Source organism: Choristoneura fumiferana, chromosome 14 (assembly GCF_025370935.1).
Source record: "Choristoneura fumiferana chromosome 14, NRCan_CFum_1, whole genome shotgun sequence".
NCBI classification, from domain to species: Eukaryota; Metazoa; Arthropoda; class Insecta; order Lepidoptera; family Tortricidae; genus Choristoneura; species Choristoneura fumiferana.
The window spans coordinates 15450882-15467320 of NC_133485.1; the positions used below are offsets into that span (position 1 = coordinate 15450882).

The following is a 16439-nucleotide window of genomic DNA, read 5'->3' on the forward strand; positions in this document are numbered from 1 at the left end:
ATGCGCGCGCGTTTTGTTTCAAACAGCCAGACTAGTGCCGTAAGGTACATATATGTCAAGATAAGCTTTTTTGTTTTTAAAACTAGTTAGGATACGTTTATGTACCTAACTGTATTCGTACATTTGTTCAGCAAAATTTAAGAACAAACTTGGTGATACTTGGTCATTCGGTGATACTGGCGTTATAATCATACGCTGGAGCTCACAATGGAGAAATGCAAGCAATTAAACAGGTAGCCCGATAGCAAGTATCAAAACTGAGCCCATCGATTTTATAGCCTGCATTTCCTCATAGTCATATCTGTGTATGATAATAGTACCTACCTATTAGGTATCACCGAATTACCAAGTATACCAATAAACCAAGGTTTGCCCTTATTTAATACTTACATTGCCTGCGTGCGGTCCACTCGCGCGGACGCATGTGTTAAAATAGGTAGTTGCAAAATTATGAACTTAATTAAAATCTTCAAAACGAATAATATGCGTGCCAGGACAATAATGTAAGTTCATAGAAAACCGTCATTTGGGCATACCTAAGACGTGTTTAATTTTTTTGTGGTAACACCGACTAAGTAGGTATATATCGTGAAGTCCATTTGACGTTTGACGTTTGTTAGCGATTGGCTCATTATTTTTTAACCAATTATGAGCAAACGTCAAACAGACTTCTCGATACTATCGCCATCTAGCGATATTTCGCCTCTGTGAAAACCCTCATTTTTTGCTGTGGCCACAACTCAAAACTCGACGCGTTTTTCCAAAGATCTAAGACTAAACTAGATCGATTATTCGCCCCTGGCATTACAAATTCATCGAAATCGCTTCCAAGATCCCCCAGATACTTTCCTGGGTAATAATATTATTCTATTTAGTTGTCAGTAAAATTGTTATAATATATAATTAATATGTCACAAAATATTGGTCTCGTTTTTTCTTTTGTCAAACAAACAAAAAGTTCAGGAGTGGGCCCCATGACGTCACGCAGTGCTATACGTAAACTGTTGCACGGCCCGACGTTACGCTATATCTATATATCGCTATATCTTCATAATTATTTTCTTTCTTTCTTTCTTTCTTCCATAATTTTTGTTTAGTTAATTGACAAAAGATAAAATACATATCCAATACTTAATTACTTACTGATAATTTAACTAAAGAACTAAATAGATTTCTTAGGACTCTATCATAATTACCGTTCAAAGATAGAATAAGAATAGATAATTTTGCAATGCCTAGAGGGGTTTATAAAGAAATGTATAGATTACATAACGAAAGTCGACAATAGCCAATCATAACAAGATGGTGAAAGAAAACCTCACCGCGCCACAACAAAGGATTACGTATTAGAATTAAATATTTATTATAAGTCCATGTCCTATCTAGAATAATAATGCAGGTGGTTTTTCGCACTTGCGAGCGCTGTCAGTCCTTATTAGGGGATGTCAAACTGTCAATGACATGCCACTTAAGCTTCCTGTATTGGCTAAGTGATGGGTGATTGTTCTATTTGAGGATGACTTACGTGGGTTCACCTTGAACCTTGCAGTGCCTAAAATGAGTAGGGAGCAGAGGTAAGTTGACATTTTTGTTCGGTAACCTGGAGTTCAGGACAGGAGTCGATCATGTTGTTAGGTGGGGCTGTACATTACTGAAGTTATGTCCTTTAAGAGCATCTTCTTTTATTTGCGTCAGCACCGACTCTAGCCCTTGATCAAGGTTGAGCTAGATTATCTATACCGCTTCCATGTATCTCAATAGGCTCTAAAATTTTAATTTGCACTAGAAACTGGAATATGGTGCTATCTGGCACCTAGAGTGACCGCTCCTCTTGGTCTACCCTGGGGCCGGTGCTGCTGGCTGTGATTTTTTATGTCCATCGTTCACCATTGTCGTCATTACCAACATCAGAAGATGTACACTGTGGGACTAGCTCTATTGCCTTGCTCAAAGATCATCACAGCGATCGGTTTTGTGCTACCCGCATCCCGCAGCCCGCAGGCAACAGCTTCCACTGATCATTACCATAAACAATTTGCATAATAATTATACTATTACGTCATCGAATAGCTTAAACTTAAAGTTTAAACTAAAAATTACATTTCTGCGGTGCTGAATGGAGTATTTTTTATAACAGCCGGTGAAATTATTGTTACATAGGACACTCTATTCTTACCCTATATCATGTCATCATCAATAGGTAGTGGTGCTGACAAAGTCGTACTATCAGGTTCAGTAATTTATACACCTTTACACTCTATCTTATTAAAAAAATGAGAAGTTCTGAAACCCATTTAGGTAAAAGTTATTTATGCTTGATATTGAGTCATCACATCAAGTACAAAATGCATAATGCCCACAATAAATCGATTGTCCATGAATTTGCCAGCATTTGCCGGCAAAACGTGATGGTAATGACCCATTATCGATTCACCGACCATCCCCATAACGCAGCCAAGCGGATTCGCTCTCTGATAAATATTTATGCCAAGTGACATATACGATACGACTTTGCGAATAATTGCAGAACTTTGGCGTATGGCGTTGAGTTAAATGTGGGATATGAAATAACTTCTAGTTTACCTACAATTTACGCACTAATTTTGACCTGGGGAAATTGGGTTTAATCTTCTTCTTCTTCCCATTTCTCTCCTATCGGAGGTTGGACAACATCATGGCGATTCTGATTTTGGAGACCGCTGCTCTAAACAAGGAAGTGGTACTGCAGTTGAACCAGTCTCGCAAATTCTTCAACCACTTGTGTCTTCTCCTGCCCACGCTTCTCTTTCCGGCAATCTTTCCCTGGATAATAAGCTGGAGAATTTTGGGTTTAGCCAACAACCCTATAAAGTACATCAGATGGGTCAAAACCGTCGTCTGTGTGACATAAAGATATTTTACATTCTATGCATATTCCTTATTCTCGAGCACATTATTGTAATACCTGCGCGAACCTACGGACCATTGCATTCATTGTAATTGCTAGACAAATAACGGTGTTAAGCGCCTGCGCATACCAATGTTAATAGCAAAGCGACGCGAAACTCAACGAAAGTAACGGATGAGACACGATTACGCCAATCTATTTTTAGCACGGAACTATCTAGTCATTTAAGAAGGTATAATGACGGCACGTGGAAAGCACTCTCGTGTAAAAATAGCGTTTTGCGCGACATGTTTCGATCCGTGGCCCTTTTTACTCGACTGCAAGGAGAGGTATTGTTTTTCGCGAGTATTTTGTTCAATGTACATGTACTAAGTACCTACTTATAACTCTTGTATCGCAGTCATTCAAAGTCAAATTCAAATTAATATACTTATACAGATCAAATTTACAAAACAAATTGGGCATTGGTGAGGTAGAAAACTAGATTAAAACTATGACGTCATTAACCAAAATATTTTCAGTAATTAATTTAGAAAAACAGTAGTGATTTATATGAAAAATATAAAATTGGATTCTAATAATTGACTTTTCTATACAAAAATATAGTAAAAAGCAATCCCTTTTCATCTTACTGACACTTCTGTGAGTAAAAACCAATTAAAACGCTCTCGTTTAGTAACAGGCAGCTAAACTAGACTAAGTTAACTAAATTACTGCAGACATTTCCTGCTGTGCAATTTTACGACCTTTTAAGGCGGTCATTTGGCGTCGCTTCCAGGCAACTATTGGTTGTTTCGGAGCCGTGACAAAATGTTCTAAACGATTTCTGGTTAAAACATTCAAATACTCGTATTCGTTTGTTTCATTTATGTATAGTTTGAGTAAATATCATCCGGTACTATTGGACTATTTTCATTCCTGAACTATCGTAAACGGTCTCACAATGTTTCAGTGAATTCCCCTGTCAAACAATCGATGTCACACTGTAATATATTTTCTGTTTTCTGTAAAGTTGAGTTCTTAAATTCTGAGCAATATTCAATAAAAAAATCTAAATATTGCCTGGTGGCGGAGTGGTTTGACATAGCATCTTCTCAAGCAGAGGTTCGTGGTTCAAACCCTGGCTCGCACCTCTGAGTTTTTCGAAATTCATGTGCGAGTTTTTATTTAAAATTTACCACGAGCTTTACGGTGAAGGAAAACATCGGAGGAAACCTGCACACACCTGTGAAGCCCTTCAATGGTGTGTGTGAGAGTTCCAATGCGCAGTGGGCCCGCGTGGTAACTACGGCCCAAGCCCTCTCAATCTGAGAGGAAGCCTGTACCAGATGATGATGACTAGGCTACCCCAAGATGTCAGACGTCAAAATGAAGACGACTCGTCTACCAGCAGTGAACATTAGAACAATAACCTGAGGCCTTATTTCTAACGCACTTGAAATCAATCGTTTTTACCACTTCTTTCTCTCACACGGTAAAATGGTGATTTTCCACCGGCGAGGCGAGACGAGACGAGGCGAGACGAGAACTGATTTTTTTTTTTGCATTCTCGCGCGCCAGCCGCGAGCCGCCGCGGGCCGCCGCGAGAGCCGCCATACTCAATTCTCGTCTCGTCTCGCCTCCTCTCGTCTCGTCCTCTCTCCGGCGGTGGAAATCACCTTAATTCGAGGGTAGAAAAAGATTTTGAATGCGATTGCGAAGTGAACGTCAGTGCGTTAGACAATGCAGTGTTCTGTGTCGAATAGCTTGCTAGTACAGTACAGCTGACAAAAAAACTCCAACTTATATAAACCTCATTGCTAACTTGAAAAGGTCTATTGTTAGTGGTGTGAACATAGTAATACATAACTTTTGAATAACTGCGGCGTTTTGTTCTTTTGTGCGATGTACAATTCAAGTGAAAAAATACAGCGGTAACCAAATTGTAACTTACGAATAGATCGTTGTAATTGTCTCGATTGAGATTAGATGTGCAGATTACATTTTTTATCTCTAAACGATTTTTTCTAACTTTTTCCGTCTTTAGCTTGTCGGTGATGATGAGGAATTTGAAAAGTTTTCTTAAATCCTTCTTCTTTGTTACAGACCCTACCGGACCCGCCGCCCGCGCCCGCGGTCATGCAGGCCCGACACAGTTTTGGTGGCACCTGCTGATAGATTTACCCATACTGCTGCTGGGTAAGTCCATGAAATTTATTGTAAAGAATTAATGTTTATTCACAGAACATATGATACACACATAGGTACAAAGATATTCGGACATTGTAAAACCCTATAGGTTAGGTTTATTTTATATTAATCCTGAAACACGTACATTTTGAAAAAAAAAGTTATCTAAATATTATGAGACAGTTGGGAAATGAATCCAACCCTGACGTAGGTTTCAACTGATGTGATTAGTTGCTTCACCACTTCATTTCGCTTCAGCTGATAATGTACAATACGCAAAATGTACACTACACGCACTATGTGAAAACAGTCAAAATGTACATACGCAAAATATACATCATGATAAATGTGATGATGATGATAATTATATATGCAAATATACTCGTACTCCACTTGATAGATGCAAAATGTGCAAAGTTAGAATGATCAACTCGCAAATTGTACATTACGGAAAAATAACAATGCGCAAAATGTACAGAGTTTTTATACTATGAGAGAGTATTTTGACAGTAGCTTATAAAGAATTAGCTTATAAATTAAATTTATTTAATAGAATATAATAATAAGTTAATTTAAGAATATTGTTGTGCCCTAACAGGGTTTATACTGGGACATGTTTTATTGGTAAGACCTTGTACACGTATAAAACAATAAATAATATTATGATTATGATACTTTGTGTAGTGTCTGGCAAACGAAAGTTGAACCTCGTAGTTATTTGATTGGCAACACTTTGCCTCTATGTGTGTCATCTGAGGTGTCATGTCATTGGGAGCTACGATCCACAGACAGACCCATAGATACACATGTCAAACTTACTAGTACTTGTTCATTTTACATTTTGTACGTTTGGCGATTGAGCATTTTGCTTTTGTCACATTTTGCGGATTCTGCATTTTGCATTGGACAATTCGTGAAATTTGTATTTTTTCATTTTTACACATTTTGCGTTATGTGCTTTCAGCGTAAGAAGATTTTGCGTACTGTACATTTCGTGTACTTTACGTTTGTCATTTCATTGTCATTGATTTTGTGTATGTACATTTTGACTGTTTGCACATTATGCGTGTAGTGTACATTTTGCGTATGTACATTATCAATCAGCTTCATTTTTATGGAAGCTTCCTAACACTTATGTTGCCACTTAGGTTACGGGCGTTCTTGTCTTGCATAAGCAAGTGCACTTAGTGCACTTTAGATTATGTCGCTGAGCACAACGTAATCATTATTGTTCTTTTACTGATTAGGGTTCTTTAACTGATTGGCTAATGCTGGTCATTTCTTTCATCTGCTCGTAGTCCTACAATGAATCCTTTTAGGTTTGCCTTGCCATGCTTGTCCATCCATCCGTACGCGGCTTAGAGACTGCCAGTGCTAGAAAGCTGTAATTTTGCTTGAGTATACGGAGGCACATTTAGATTGGTCAGTATGGGCAATACAGTCGATGGGAGCGAATTCCATTCCTTAGCAGTTCGTATTAGAAAGGTGAAGCGAACCGCTCCGTGCAAGCCACTGGAATACTAACTATATTAAACTGAAGACTCTCCTCTCGCCTTTATGTCCGTTGGTAAAATGGACACCCCAAAACAGAAAATCAAACCTCCTGTGCCAGTATTAAATTGGCTGACTCTTTAGTCGGAATACATGACCAAAAATATAGCATAGGTATCTTTGTTATGTTTGTACACAGTTAGTAGGTACTCGTACAAACTCAGCAATGTTGTTGAAATATGAAATGCCGCCTCAAGTATTAGAAAACAATGACACCACAAAAACTAATCGACACATAGTAAGCTGATCGCTGACCTGATGTTATCAAACACACGTCATCGCATTCATTAGATTAATCATATCATAATCGAATAACTCAAACTGACCGCACGTGGCTACTCCATGTCGGAGTCAAGTCGCGTCGAGAGGTTAACTCAACACGCATTAGAATTGCAGTTTTTTTTTATATATGTCCGCTGAAATTACTGGCACTTGAGGTATCCCATCTTATGCCTCTAGGTTGGCAACGCATCTGCAATACCCTGGTGTTACAGATGTTTATGGCGGGTGGTGGTCTCTTACCATCAGGAGACCCACTTGCTCGTTTGCCATCCAGTCGAATAAAAAAATGTAGGAGGGTCAAACGATCATGCGATCACTTGATGGAAATAATATCACGCCGCTCATGGACATCCGCAACACGAGGGTATCACAGGTGCATTGTGGGCCCTTTGAGGGAACACGTAGTAGTTTCCCTGCCCTTTTAATAGGTTATGGGCCCAAAATGAATTCTAAAATGAAGGAAAATCTTTAAAAAACATCTGATGAACTGAGGACCAACAAAAAGTTAGAAAACCCCCGACATTGTCACTTCAAAGTTCAATATCTCAAAAACGGCTAAACTGATTTTGATGAAACATGTCTAAGAACCATCGCCACAGACAGACACACATTAGCGGTCAAACTCATAACACCCCTCTTTTTGCGTCGGGGGTTAAAATGGAAGATACCAAAGCAGAAGGTGAACTCAATAGAAAGGTAACTTAATAGTTTAGTACTTATAGTAACAGCTATTTAATTTCATTGTTAAAAAGTCGATATTGTGTACTGGATCGACAGCCTTTATCATTTTCATCAATTACGTTGTTGATAAACCACATAGAAAGTCTTGTCATCCTTGTGCATTGGCACAGTCGTACACAAAGTGCTTACGCTCAATGTCGGTAATAATAATATCAAGTCCGGGTGCTGTCATTAACATTTTATTTAGTTCAAAATAATACTTAAATGGTATTGTCAGATGGTGTTCACAATTTTATTTGTAGCTAAAATACAGATTATGGATCTATTTTGTTCAATACTTATCTTGGTATAATTAGAAAAATTGCAAAAAATATTAAAAACATGAAAGAATTAAGTCATAACAAGATTCAACTGAAAAACATAAGTAGGGTTGAAAAAAAAATTAGGTAATGAAAAAAAAGTCTATTCTACAGTGAAAGTGTTCTTGAATTAAACACAACTTATTTCGGTTCTTTCATTTAAAAATGGATTTCAGAAACACTTGCGTGAGCATTAACTGTTATTTCAATAAGGTAACCAGGTTAAAATTATTAGTTATTGCTACGAATACAAAGCACGTTAAATTGTTATAATATTCACTTATCCTTTAACTTCACACTAAAGATAAAAGACATCGCTTACTTAGATGTCTTCACTTTGTCTTTCTTGTTTGTGGCAACGTTAATGCCAATCAACGTCCCTGTCAATGTCAATCTCTTTGAATCAATGTTTTAAGTCTAACGACACGGAATAACCTGTTATGCACACACATAACAAATCGTTTGTAAAACGTTAAATTAGATTGGCGGTACTAAAGCTTTGTCGTCATCCGTCATTTTACCGTATCGTTTCTTTGTAACGTATAGAGAGTGCCACGAGAGTTGAAGTGAATGGATTATACACACAGCCAAAAAGGAACTGATTGCACAAAAGGAGAATGAATAAATGAGTAAATGTCAAAATTCTGCTGTTATTACACATTTTGAACATGAAACTACCGTGAGACTCACTCATATTAAATATAATGACCCCGATAACTCACGTCTTAAATCGAGTTTAGCTCGACATGTTTCGGGCTAATCCGTAGCCCTTCGTCTTCGGAGCAACGCGACTCAGCGGCTGTTGCAACACGCGCACCCGCGCACTCTGTTCGGATCCACCGCGACCCCGCGATCTTAACCAGGTCGTCGCTTCATCTTGTTGGAGGGCTACCGACAGCTCGTCTCCCGGTCATTTTTAATTGGTACTTGGCCAGTACTTGATAGGTTAAAAACTTTAGCAAGACCCTTTTTCAATGGAGTAGTAGCGTCCGTTATAAACAAGTGAAGATTCCATTTTTTTTAAATGATTTATTTGCCAGTTCCACATCGATTCTACATAATATACTTAACATACAAAATTGCCTGTCGGTTCTTGCAAAAAATACAAAAGAAAGCAATGAAAATCTAACCTAGACCTGCTCACAAGAATACGACGGAGTAAGTTTTCGCTTCTATGTCTGTAGCTAAATGACATGACACGCACACTTTCAGTTTTACATTTTATTTTTCGCATGTTGTCACTAATATGTTTTTTTTTCTTGCTTTCTTTAAATATTATTTATGACATCAATAAACGCTTCTGCGCATGACAGTCCGCACGCGCACAGTCAGGGCTCTGTCACGACAGGTGTCAAGTGTCGGACCACCCAGGGTGACATCTGACAATGTCAGTGAGCCGTGGCACGATTTGAGTGGCATATTATCTTAGTATGTTTGAGGGTAGTCAATGATTCCGTAAGATGTTATGGAGAAGAGGATAAAATTACACACGGTGCTGCTCGCCAGTTCTGTTAGCTTGAACTTAGCTTGACACGCTGCCGCGTGTCTAGATTTGTAATTTCTTACATAAAGAAGCCTTATTAGTATGTTAGATTTTTGCTAGAACTCATTCTGGCAACTACTTCAGTTAAAGACTGTTACTGAATACTGAACCAGTAGTTAGTTTTTTTTAATGAAACAGGGGGAAAACGAGCAAACGGATCGCCTGATGGTAAGCGATTACCGTCGCCCATGGATACCTGCAACACCAGAAGAGTCACAAGTGCGTTGCCGGCCTTTTATGTAGGCGTTCTTTTCTAAGCTCTTTTTTAGTATTTCATTGTCTTGCACGAAGGGGTTTGCTTTATCTTTCCTAACGCAAACTGCTAAGAAATGATATTCGCTCTCATCGTCTGTATTCTGAACAAGCTACTCGTACAGTCACTAGTACCATATCTGACACAACAGCGTGCATAAATATCTGATACACTCTTTTTCTAGGGCCGGAAGGACGTGTCAGATATTTTTGCACGCTCCGCTGTGGCAGGTATTAATGCTGGTGACTGTACAACCTACGTCTTTTCGAGGCTAGAGTGAATAAGCTATTACGGAACCGTGAATTACACGGATAGGGGTCAATCACGAGTCGGTTTTACATAAAAGCACACAACAAATCTTTTTGAATGTATGGAATCATAAAAAGAACCAAAAATTTTACCTGCATATTTGCTTTCACATCACGCATCGCTTGAAAAGAACCTAAATAAATACCGTAATTTAAACCCTTTCTGAGAAAACAGTTAAAAATTGTAGGGTGAATCTACGAGTGTCTCAACCGCTGTCAGTTCCCATATATTTATATTTAGAATTGTGCAGAAATTATTTAGAATTATTCATATGCATTGTTTTTTTATATAAAATAGATCCTGCCCCAACTACAGAAGCCATTTATTTACGTCATAATTAAAAAACAATCTGCCTTCCAATTCTTAAAATAATCTGGGGACTGACAGCAGTTTGAAACGCCCGTGGAATCACCTAGTAAGCAAAACACAAAAGAAACAAAAATTAATGCAAGTCAAAACTAAACATCTCCTATTCATAGAAAATGAAGTTTTTGTAGCTATCATTTTTTTTAATCTTCAAAGCACTTAGCGTGTACCATAAAATACCCTGTGTATTCTTCCAAAAGAAGAACCATCGAAATAAAACTAATCTAATACTAATAAAAAAACGAATAAATAATGTAATCGAGCAATTCTTGTATATATAGTGTAGGCCGTTTAGTACGAATTCGCACTTAACAACCAATCGTTTTTAGCGACGTAAGTATAAGCATATATTTGGTTTTAATATCGGCCACCATGAAAGTAAATCTGTTCGTTTAGTACGGCGTCCGGTTAGTACGACGTAAGATCACCGGTCCTTGGCCGTCGTTATAACCGGATTCTAATGTATATAAGGCTTCTTAACGACTTTTAGCAAGAACAGAGCTCGGTCGCCCAGGTACTAGACTATTTATCGCGTAACGCTAACTTGTAAATAAAACATTGTATTCAGCATAATCAAGCATTCATGAACACTCTAATTCCGAATAACAAGTAGCCATCAGAACTAACGAGTACGTTTTATCATCGAATTCCGCGAGTTCGCAGAACGCCAGTGTACACAAGAGCATCGGGTTGCTAAAACAGTATCGCGAATTCGAAGCCAGACCAAACAATCAATGAAATCTGATTTGCTGTTTCATAAGGCGTAGATATTAACGCAGTGTACAGTCAACTGCATTAATATGTCACAGCGGCCGTGCAAAAATCCTACCGGCCCTAGAAATACAGTCGTATCAGATATTTAAGCACGCTTTGTGTGTCACGTCAGCAGGGCTACTAAGAAACTCGAAACTTCGAAGTTCGTATCTAACTGTCCCTCTCGCTCTTGTATTAAATAGTATAAGTGTCAGAGGGACCGCACGACACGAACTTCGAGTTTCGAGTTTCGTAGTAGCCCTGCAGATATTGGTACTGTTGACAGTAGCTACTCCTAACATCGATGTTAGGTGTCCCGGAAATAGCAAACCGGAGATTTGATCAATACCTACTCGTAGGTACTATACATGTTTAGTACAAACTTCATCATAATAATATCGCTGAACATAATCTAGTCAAAGGATAACACGAGTTGACTATGGGATTCGTTTCGTCAACTTACTGACATGTTTCGGGGGTTTTATGAAATCACTGAACAAATTTGTTGAAATGATATTTAAAACGAGTTGCTTTTTAGGATGCTGTAGCAAAATGGCAAAAACGAAACCTTATAATTTCGACATGTCTGTCTGTCCGCCTCCGCTTTGCTCAGAGACTATCAGTGTTAGAAAGCTGTAATTTGCTCATGTGGCAACTATAAGAGCTAAGAGTAAAAAAAAATATCTGTTTGCGAAATATTCAACTTGAAAGTGCAAATTTTCATTTAAATTAAGCCGCACCCCCTCTAAAGCTAACCTGTTGGTTCGAAAAGCTTTAAAAAAAACATAATTGCACTTTACCTGTTTCCCGTAAAATAAACGAACTCTTCAATAACTTGGAAACATGACTGTCGTATTATGAAAACAATCGCTGTTTGCATAATCAGCGCCCATCCTGTGAAACGATACAGTGTGAAATCGGTGACATAATCAATTTATTGTGATCAGTATACCCGACTTTGTACGCGTAAATCATGCTCCAGCGGTTGAATTCAAAATCTAGCACTTTCCAAGAGAATGTCCAAAAATTACATCGGGATTTCATTACAATAATAAACATCTGTGTAAAAATTTCATGTCTTAATCTTAGCGGTTGAAATTTAGGGTTTTTTTTCAGTCCCGCGGGAATAGCAGGATAAAAAGAGCCTGTATTTTATTTCAGACGTCCAGCTATCTACTTACTAAATTTCATTCAAATCTATCCAGCCATTTTAGCGTGAAGGAGTACCTAATAAGTCGTAATAACCACGCACGCACGCAAGCACCACAATCTTTCACATCCTTACTAATATAAAGTGAAAGTCTGTATATTAGTTTCTTTGTTTTTGATGAAATTTTTATATGGAAATCTAAATCCGAAAAGAACATTGAAACTTGAAAATAATGAACTGATGATTGAAACATAATGAACTCATGAAGTCGGGAAGACGGCTTCTTTTATATATGTACCTGAGCAAAAGATAAGATATATAAGATTAATAATAAGATAAATTTGTCAATGGTCTGAACAAAATTAAACTACTTGAAAATGCCATTTGAAAGGAGTAAAAATCAGACTACTTGTCAATGTTATTTATTTTATTTTATTATCAAGGAATGTGATTTTAAAAACGATCGTCACTCATCAAATTGTATAATAATATGGCGCGTACGTCTCGGCGCGCACACATACAAACTGCGATATATTTTTTGTTTACAGATGGTTTACTGTTTTGTATTTACTATGAATGATAATACTAAAGGTACATTTGCTCAGCAATCGGAAGCCCAACGTCTTCCTGTTTGTTATTTACTGACGCAATTAAGACAATACGTTAATTACGAACCGTTAAACATTTTCCCACACCAATATCCCTCATAAACCTGTATTACCTACAGACATATTTACTTAAATAAGTCGTAGTTTTGTTCTCAAAATATACCTCGTTTCAAGATTCTCAGACATCCAAAAAACCATTAGTAGAGGAAAATAGCATTAAGTTTCCTCAAAACATAAAATAGATCTTACTAAGTCGAGCTTGAGTAGACCAAGAATTAACTTTTAACCCCGAGTTAACTGCTAACCCAGTAAATGGTTGCAAAGGAATTTTAGTCATCAAGTATGTTAATTTAGTTGCCAGCTGAGTAAATGTGTAATTTTAGAAAATAAAAATGTTCCAATGGCAATAAGTAAATTGAGTGTGCATGTGCATAGCTTAGTTCCTCTAGACTAGAATGACCAGTAAATTAGTTAATAACGAACAGTCGAGGAAACGCAAAGAAAATTACCATTTAATTTAATTTGTTCGGACTTTTTTACAGCTTTTTTAAAATGAGGTAGTTACCTTATTAGAATTGTGCTAGTAGTCACAAATTGTAATTATTCATGAACAAAAGCGTGCAAAGCTGGCGCTTGATAAAAATTTATACCAACGCTAAAGTTAATATCGGATTATAACGGTTGAGTAAAGCTTAAGTCTGTGCTGACGGCCATTGCACACAAGCTATCTTAGTAATCTTAATTCTAGAACAGGAAAATACTGCATGGCTCTAGGCAACTGGTGAAATAGCTCATGAAATAGCATAACATTATGATTTAGCAAGGAAACTATGAAAGTAAGTATGATATTAAAATTGTTTAAGATAATACAATGGTTAAATTTCATTAACCATCCCATGTTTATTGGTATAACAGAAGGACAAGACGCAAGAATTTTTCACACGTTGGATTTAGCATAGGTAATTGTCTTTATTTTTCATTAAAATTTAACCCTGAGCACCATTTTTTTTATCAATACTTGCCGAAACTCAATGGCGAAATAACTGTTCCAAAAATGAAGTGGAAGTACTATTTACAAGTTTTTGTAACTTTACACGTTTTTTTTTGTTTGCAATCTTGCAAGTTTATTTCATGAGTCACTTCCGGTGGTCGATTGACTTAATTGAAAAAATCTAACGAATCAAACTATGATTAGGATCCGGATACATTAAATTTGGCGTTGCTTTTTCACGATGTGATTTTCGAAATTTGCACGTACTTATACAGACAGATCTAGTTAATAATGTTTTCTCATCGTGTTTCGTCGGATAAGTTGTCTTTCGAATTAGCTTCAGAAAAATCAGTAAGCTAGATAAGAAATCAAGATAATACGAACTTTTCCGACAAAATACAATCATCATCATCATCATCAGGCGGAAGACGTCCACTGCTGAACAAATGCCTCCTCCTTAGAATGCCACAATGAACGACAACTCGCCACTTGCATCCACCGGTTTCCCGCAACTCTCACGATGTCGTCAGTCCACCTGGTGGGAGGCCTGCCAAAGCTTCGTCTTCCGGTTCGTGGTCGCCACTCGAGGACTGTTCTCCCCCAACGGTTATCTGTTCTTCGAGCGATGTGGCCCGCCCGCATTGCCACTTCAACTTGCATATTTTTCCTATGTCGGTGACTTTAGTTCTTTGACGAATTTCCGTATTCCGGATTCTATCACGCAAAGAAACGCGAAAAGAAGAAAATACGATGGAAAAACATTATTCACGCACCTGCTGAACCATTCCGAATATATTTTGAAACATCTTGAATAGGTACCTTATTTTGCGTTCTCTATGCACATAATTCTCCATACAAACATACCTGTAACCGATACGTGTCCAGTTTTATTTAATTAGTATACTAGTGCATCTGACCTCATTTTACAATAATTTTATCGTTCAAAAAGGGCACAGTGCACCGTGTGCAATTAGCATAAGGTCTCGGATGGTATGTAATTAATTTTACGATGCGCAAAATGATGTTGGTGGTACGTTTGGGTTTGCGTTCCTAATTAGAAGAGGTCGCTGTGTTTAGACTGCTAGAGTTCTTGAGCCGAGTATGGAGATGAATGGAATTTTATTGATCTATTCAAATACCTACTAGGTATTTAAAAAAACAATTCACCTCCTCCTTTTATGAAATCGGTAAAAAAAACTATTAACTAACGCCCAGAGTCCTTTATAAAGAACTTATTTTAATTTGATTTCAATATCACACTCTATCATAAATTACATAAAGTTTGATGTTCATAAATCAAAAATTTGACTTGGAGGATATGCATCCTGAAATTGCTGTACAGTCGAGTTCATAAACTTGTGAACAAAAATTTGATCAAAATCTGAACACGGTTCTACGCCGTTCACAATAGAGTCGTGTTCAGATATTTTTGATCAAATTTTTGCTCACAAGTTTATGACCTCGACTGTACCACCCGCAGCTGATGCGTTTTGAGCTTATAAAAGAGCATTATCAGAAGAAAGAGTTCGGCTATTTCTCCCTCGAATGGTTGACGTGGTTTTTAACAACCTGTTGCAATCTCAAATGGATTGAATTTCGGCTACAAGTACTGAACAATTAATAAAACAAAGTAAATATTCCCTGTGTTATTCTGAGGGTAGAGAACATAACATATAGGACAACTTTTACGGAATCATCACATTGATACGTTTTTAGACCCATTGATTTGGAAATAAGTTTGATCAACTTCTTAAATTATATAAGATACCTGTAGAGTATTTCATGAGATATTTTTTTTACCGTAGTTCCATAGTTAAAATGGTGTGAGCGGGCCAATCAACTATTTTACCGACACTTTGGGCGTCTCCTGCGTTACCAAAATTGTCTCTGGCGTTACCGAAAAATCGTATTTCCAACAAGATACTTCACGGTTTAATACTTGTAGGTTGAACTTACGTAGGATGGCATGTATTCATGTACACCATCTATTAAATTACAGAAAAAAACATGCTTATTACAAAAATCTGCAATTGTATGAAAAATGTCGCGGACAGATTAGTATGGGTAAAAAAGTTGATTGGCCCAAGTAGGTACATACATATTTTGTATTTCTTCCACAATAAATAAAATAAAAAAAAAAAACAACTGTTTTAATTATACCTATGTTAATATCCACTTCCATCCTCACCATTTAGATGGTTGGCAGTCCTTTACTGTGCGTTTTTCCAGATTTTTTTTTGCCTCGCACAGCAAAACTCTGTAATGAACTATCCCCACATGTCCTATCGTTTGCGGTATTCCCGAACCGATATGACCTTCAAGCTTTCAATAAAAGAGCGGCCTACCTAAAAGGCCGGCAACGCACTTGTGACTCTTCTGGTGTTGCAGGTGTCCATGGGCGACAGTAATCGCTTACCATCAGCTCGCTTACGATCAGTTTGCTCGTTTGCCCCCTATGCCATTAAAAAAAACTTAAATCTTTCGAAAGACGTGACGAAACGACAAAGAACTTTTTTTTATTTTTGAGAGGGATTTTG

General features: G+C 37.5%; 2 protein-coding genes across 3 annotated transcripts in view; one reads left to right on the plus strand and one right to left on the minus strand.

The window, feature by feature from the left end:
- The window catches only part of LOC141435292 (phospholipid phosphatase 3-like), a 204076-nt gene that overhangs the window by 79054 nt on the left and 108583 nt on the right, over positions 1-16439 (minus strand). The gene's annotated exons all lie outside the window — the stretch shown is intronic.
- LOC141434924 (phospholipid phosphatase 2-like) overlaps positions 2675-16439 on the plus strand; it is a 39639-nt gene continuing 25874 nt past the window's right edge. Inside the window, exons 1-2 of the mRNA XM_074097412.1 lie at positions 2675-2879; positions 4973-5065. Of these exons, the coding sequence (XP_073953513.1) occupies positions 2675-2879; positions 4973-5065 (298 nt within the window). The remainder of the gene's footprint in view (positions 2880-4972; positions 5066-16439) is intronic.